The 6,690-nt window shown below is 44.2% G+C and overlaps 1 protein-coding gene across 2 annotated transcripts in view; it reads left to right on the top strand.

Annotated features, from left to right (window-relative positions):
* The first annotated feature begins 1,791 nt into the window (after positions 1 to 1,791).
* entpd4 (ectonucleoside triphosphate diphosphohydrolase 4) overlaps positions 1,792 to 6,690 on the top strand; it is a 14,265-nt gene continuing 9,366 nt past the window's right edge. For both annotated transcript variants that reach the window (XM_034870884.1, XM_034870883.1), the window contains exons 1-6: positions 1,792 to 1,916; positions 2,898 to 3,016; positions 3,846 to 4,043; positions 5,408 to 5,613; positions 6,038 to 6,188; positions 6,286 to 6,389. In XM_034870884.1, the coding sequence (XP_034726775.1) occupies positions 3,009 to 3,016; positions 3,846 to 4,043; positions 5,408 to 5,613; positions 6,038 to 6,188; positions 6,286 to 6,389 (667 nt within the window). In that variant the 5' untranslated portion in view covers positions 1,792 to 1,916; positions 2,898 to 3,008. The remainder of the gene's footprint in view (positions 1,917 to 2,897; positions 3,017 to 3,845; positions 4,044 to 5,407; positions 5,614 to 6,037; positions 6,189 to 6,285; positions 6,390 to 6,690) is intronic.

Here is a 6,690-nt window from a genome sequence, read left to right as displayed (position 1 = left end):
AGCTCGGTTAGTAACTAGGTTAGTAACTAGGAGAGTTGCTAGGTTAGTAGCTAGGTTAGTAACTAGGTTAGTAGCTAGGTTAGTAACTAGGAGAGTTGCTAGGTTAGTAGCTAGGTTAGTAACTAGGTTAGTAGCTAGGTTAGTAACTAGGAGAGTTGCTAGGTTAGTAGCTCGGTTAGTAGCTAGGTTATTAACTAGGTTAGTAACTAGGAGAGTTGCTAGGTTAGTAACTAGGAGAGTTGCTAGGTTAGTAACTAGGAGAGTTGCTAGGTTAGTAGCTCGGTTAGTAGCTAGGTTAGTAGCTAGGTTAGTAACTAGGAGAGTTGCTAGGTTAGTAGCTAGGTTAGTAGCTAGGTTAGTAGCTAGGAGAGTTGCTAGGTTAGTAGCTAGGTTAGTAGCTAGGTTAGTAGCTAGGTTAGTAACTAGGTTAGTAGCTAGGTTAGTAACCAGCATTTCTGGGACATGGATGCACATAAATGAAAAGATGGAAAGATAGAGGAGAGAGGAGCTCAGTGTATCAAAATAAGTCCCCAGCTGTCTAAAACTATTATTACAGCAAAAACCAAGAGAGACAAGGTAAACAGAGCTCCAGCCCGGTCGGGCTAGAACTCTCCCCAACCGGATCGGGCTGTATGCCAAGTCTCCCTCTAGTTTTATTATATTAATTATATGATAGATAAATCTGACAACTATGAAGAGAAGCAGGTGGGCCGGGTTAGGCAGACGCTGCAACTCCTCACTCCCTAACAATATTCAATTAAATTTTATTTGAATAAATAGGTTGAGACCGTAATCTGTGATGTCATAGAGAGGGAGGAAGAGAGAGATGCTCAGTGCATCATGGGAAGTCCCTTCCTCCTTTCCCAAATGTATAACACTTACTTTTATAAAACTGGATATTGTTACTTTTTAACAATATTGGGGGGGGGGGGGGGGGGGGGGGGGGGGGGGGGGGGGGGGGGGGGGGGGGTCAGGAAATTACAACGTTTTCACTCGGTTGTTATTACACACATTACACACAGGCCTGAACTACACACACATGCTCAGTACCTATACATGCACTAATGGAGAGATGTCGGGGGGGGTTGGTGCCTTGCTCAAGAGCACTGTGGCAGTTCCCAGGTGGTGAACTGGCACCTCTCCAGCTACCAGTCCACCACCATACTTTGGTCCTTATGGGGACTTGAGCCAGCGACCCTCCGGACCCTTCCCGACCCGACTCCCTACGGACTGAGCTACCACGTAGCCTCTAGCGGTCGACTCCTCGACGCAGCGGGTCGGGGTTCGACTCCCACCTGTGGCCCTTTGCTGCATGTCCTCCGCCCCCTCATCATCTGTCCTGTCAAAGACCCAAAAATAATCTTAAAAAAAGATGGCTGTGCCAAAAGATTTTCACTGTCAAAGTGGCGCCAAAATGAATGGAAGTCAATGGGATGCTAGTGGCAGGTGATGGCTTCGTAGCATTCAGACAGGTTGCTCACGTCACATCTACGTCATCAAGCTCAGTTGGAGTCTGCGCAGTAACGCTCAGCCCTCACCGGAAAAGAGCTACTAACGGACTTCACTGGTCTCCGTCCAGAGCTTTCGTTCACTGTCTATGGGTAAAAAAAAAAAAAAAAAAAAAACAGAAGAAGAAGAAGGAATGTTGTTGTTTTTCTTCCAGGCCTCATTAACAAATTCACAAACAAAAAAACAGAGACTTTTCCTCGAATGGAGCATTCAAAAAGGCAGCGGGCGGAACGTTGTTCTCATCCGGGCGAAGCGGGGACATAAATCGAACGCACCGTTGTACGTCACTACGTCACTCCAGTTAAAGACCTGCCACGTACTCTCTAACCGTTAGCCAGCGGTTAGCATCTGGCTGCCTCAGAAATGCCACAGTTCACAGAAAAGGATGGACTTTCACTCTTTTATTAGTAAGTATTGACTCATTTAAACGTCGCGACCATAAAACGGAACTGTGTTGACACGGACGTTGAGGAAAAACACGACAAATTCAGGTTGTTTTAGCTCGCTGCTGTAGCTAAGCACGTTACGGTACGCAGACGTCAGACGACGCGTAACTGACGTTACGTCGTGTGTTTGTTTAATGGTGTTTCTTGGACATTCTAAAAAGCCTAACGTGAACAACTTAACGTGGTTTATTGTACCTAAACATTGATCAATTATCACCATATTTCGCTCACATATTGCTCCTCATAACCGGTAAAAACTGCCAAAAAATCAGACCCAAAGTCCTATTATTATGGACGGTAGCTGACATTAAGCGTGTCTGCATCAATAAGGGATATTGTAAGGAAAAGGCTTAACGTGATAAAGCTTAACGTGGTTTAATGTACCTAAACAACGACCAATCATCACCATATTCACCGTGGCCATACCTTGTCATGAACACTTAAACCTGTCAAAAAAACTAAACTGAAATCCAACGATTACCGAAGTTATCTCACGGTAACGTTTTCTTCTTCGTTGGTGTCTATGGCGATCGAGGAAGAGGCTAAACGTGGTTTAATGTACCTACACATCGATCAATTATCACCATATTTCTCTCACATATTGCTCCTCATAACCGGTAAAAACTGCCAAAAAATCTGACCCAAAGTCCTATTATTATGGACGGTAGCTGACATTAAGCGTGTCTGCTTCAATAAGGGATATTGTAAGGAAAAAGCTTAACGTGATAAAGCTTAATTTACCTAAACAAAGATCAATTATCACCATATTTCTGGTAAAATATGTGAGAAATTAAACCACGTTTAGCTTTTTCACGTTAAGTGTTTTAGAATGTCCTGTCATGTAGTATCACCACTTCTTCTTCTTCTTCTTCTTCTTCAGGCCTGTTGTCTTAAGATATGTCAGAAGTTGCCTTTAAAATGTTTCTCCGACATTTTTAAAAGGTGACTATGACCAGTGAGGGAACCGGGATGGAGCCGCGGAACCAGCCGGAGCTCCCGTCCTCAGCAGACTGACTCACATCCCAACAACAACAAGGAGAGACAGACTGCATCATGGGAAGGTTAGGGCTGGTTTTTAGGGGAAATATAGGTTGAGTTGTGTTGAGGTCCTGTTGCAGTGTTGAGATTGTCATATGAAATGACTCAAATGCACAGGAAAGACAACTTACACCATGCAATGAAAAGATAGATAGATAGATAGGTAGGTAGGTAGTCTTTATTGTCACGTATATTGACCAAAATTATCATGGTTTTTGGTATTATTGCTGTATTTTAAAAATTGTGTTCAGTGCCTTTAGTAGCAACGTTTTTCCTGCACGATGGACGGACGGACGGACGGACGGACGGATAGATAGATATTGATCCGAATAAAATGGGAATTTACAGTGTTGCAGCAGCAAAATCAGTCACACAGCACAGAATATAAATATTAATGAAATACTAGGATACAATATACACACATACAACAAGGAGAGAAAGACTATCTGCATCATGGGAAGGTTAGTGGTGTTTTTAGGAATATAGGATATAGATTTGTGAACTTTCCTAAAAGGCTCGATGAGTTCCTGTTGCAGTGTTGAGATTTAAGATTCAAGAGGATTATTCTCACATGACTTAAATGCACAGGAAAGACAACTTACACCATGCAATGAAAAGATAAATAAATAGATAGATAGATAGATAGATAGATGCATTTATTGATCCCAATAAAATGGGAAATTACAGTGTTGCAGCAGCAATATCAGACAAGTCCGAGTCAGTTACACAGCACATGTTGCCTAGCAATGGAATTCCATTGAACAGCTGTATGTATGTATGTATGTACAGTATATCTGTGATAGTTGTCGGTATTCTTTTCTCAGGCTCTCCTCTCTTACGTTGTGTCTGCAGGATCAGTTTTTCGTGCCTGTTCCCAGCCGCGTGGCATTTCAGCGTGTCGTCCCAGGTCCTCCCCCGGCTCCTCGCGCCTTCCCTCCGACAGCTGCTCCTCCTCGTCCTGCTGCTGGGCCTCGTCGGGGTCCTCTACCTGCTGCTCGTCTCCGGGAAGGGACACGGAGGCTGGATCGGGGAGGAAAGCCACTTCCACAGGTACAGCGCTACACAGCTGCTCCATGGTTTTATATACACTCACCGGCCACTTTATTAGGTACACCTGTCCAACTGCTCGTTAACACTTAATTTCTAAGCAGCCAATCACATGGCGGCAACTCAGTGCATTTAGGCATGTAGACATGGTCAAGAGAATCTCCTGCAGTTCAAACCGAGCATCAGTATGGGGAAGAAAACTGAGACTACAATTTGCACAAGCTCATCGAAATTGGACAATAGAAGATTGGAAAAACGTTGCCTGGTCTGATGAGTCTCGATTTCTGCTGCGACAGTCGGATGGTAGGGTCAGAATTTGGCGTCTACAACATGAAAGCATGGATCCATCCTGCCTTGTACCAACGGTTCAGGCTGGTGGTGGTGGTGTCATGGTGTGGGGAATATTTTCTTGGCACTCTTTGGGCCCCTTGGTACCACCATATATACATGCATGCATGTATGTACATACAATATATGTGTACTGTGTCCATGCTCGGATACGGTTGGGCTGATGATCAGAATGTGTTTAAACATGCGCTATTTGTGACCGCCATGGACAGATAACGAGATACAGTAAGGGAAATAAGTATTTGAACACCCAAGTTCTCCCACTTAGAAATCATGGAGGGTCTGAAATTATCATCGTAGGTGCATGTCCACTGTGAGACATAATCTAAAATAAAATAAATAATCCAGAAATCACACACACACATGCATACACACACACACACAAGCACACACATGCATACACACACACACACAAGCACACACATGCATACAGACACACACACACACGCATAGGCGCACACACACACACACACACACACACACACACACACATACGCATGCAAACAAACACACACACAAGCACACACATGCATACGCACACACATGCATACACACACATACACACAAGCACACACATGCATACGCACACACACGCACACACATGCATACACGCTCACACACACTCACACACATGCACACACACACACACACTCACACACACGCATGCATGCATGCATACACACACACATACGCATGCAAACACACACATACACACACGCATGCATACACAAACACACACACACACACACATTCTTACACACACGCACGCACACACACACACACACAAATGGACACAATTCTGACTTTAATCTCAGAATTCTGAGAAAAAAGTCAGAATTCACATAAATGTTTCACCCGTGGCCCTAACCCTCTTCCGTAGGTCTGAAACTCTACTTTTACTCAATGTTGTCGTCTTTGTTTGTACTGTGAGTCAAGTTCTTTGCTACCGCAGCGAAATGAGTCTCCCCTCGGGGACTAATAAAGGTCTACAAGGTTAACAAGTCTTCGTTGTCCCGAAGGCACCTGGCCCGCGTGACGGACGTGGACGCCACGGACACCAGCAACCCCAACCTGAACTACGGCCTGGTGGTGGACTGCGGCAGCAGCGGCTCCAGGGTGTTCGTGTACTGTTGGCCTCGGCACAACGGAAACCCGCACGAACTGCTGGACATCCGGCAGATGAGAGATCAACACCGCAAGCCGGTGGTCATGAAGATCAAACCCGGTAAGAAGGGCCGGGTTGGATGGAACGGGTCTGTCTGTTGACTCTAAAACGAGGACATGTAATGTAAGAAAAACCCATTCAACATTTAGACTTCTCTTTGTTAATCCTTTTGGGATGATTACTGCAAGGAAAATTGACATTTCCAGCAGCAGTTTTCAGCGAGGAAAAACAAAAAACACAGTATAGAGAGCAAAGAAATCAGTTTAAAGATAGCAGGAATAACAGTAATAATAACAATAAAACCCTTTTGGCTATAAAAAGACATTTGCCATAAATTATTAGTCGTGTGTGTGTGTGTATGTGTTCATTCTGTCCTCTTTACAATATTTAGCTTATCAGCCCTAGTCCTGACCCGTTACATGCTAGTTTGGTATTTACTCTCTATAAAATATCTTTTTGGTTCTTCCTGTTGTTTCCTTTGTAGGTATCTCTGAATTAGCTACAACGCCCGAGAAAGCCAGCGACTATATCTATCCACTGCTGAGCTTTGCAGCCCAACACATTCCCAAAAATAAACACCAAGAGACTCCCTTGTACATCCTGTGCACAGCGGGAATGAGAATCCTTCCTGAAAGGTATTGTCCTAACAGTTATAATGTAACCCGCGCTACTTCCACACGCCCCAGATGTTCATTTTCCCACTGAAAAACTGTTGATTTGTTTTGATTTCAGTCAACAAGAAGCTCTTCTTGAGGATCTGCGAACAGACATCCCAGTTAGCTTCAACTTCCTCTTCTCTGACTCGCATGTGGAGGTGATTTCTGGGAAACAGGAAGGTAAATACTGGAGTTGTTGGGTCCTTGTAAATTATAGAGTGTGGTCTAGACCTACTCTATCTGTAAAGTGTCCCGAGATAACTGAAATGATACTATAAATAAAATGTAATTGCAATAGATGGGAAGAAAAAAAAACAGTATGATCAACTTAATAGCAACAAGTATTAGCGTAGTATTCTGTGCTAAAAAGGTACGTATGAAGGCTTTAGGGCGCCTCACATGTAGAGCAACCTGTAGGGGAGGGGGGCTCTGTAGAGAAACCTGTAGGGGAGGGGGGCTCTATAGAGAAACCTGTAGGGGG

Source organism: Etheostoma cragini, chromosome 5 (genome assembly GCF_013103735.1).
Source record: "Etheostoma cragini isolate CJK2018 chromosome 5, CSU_Ecrag_1.0, whole genome shotgun sequence".
NCBI classification, from domain to species: Eukaryota; Metazoa; Chordata; class Actinopteri; order Perciformes; family Percidae; genus Etheostoma; species Etheostoma cragini.
The sequence above is the reverse complement of the archived record's forward strand: the minus strand, read 5'-3'. Positions and strand labels throughout refer to the sequence as shown.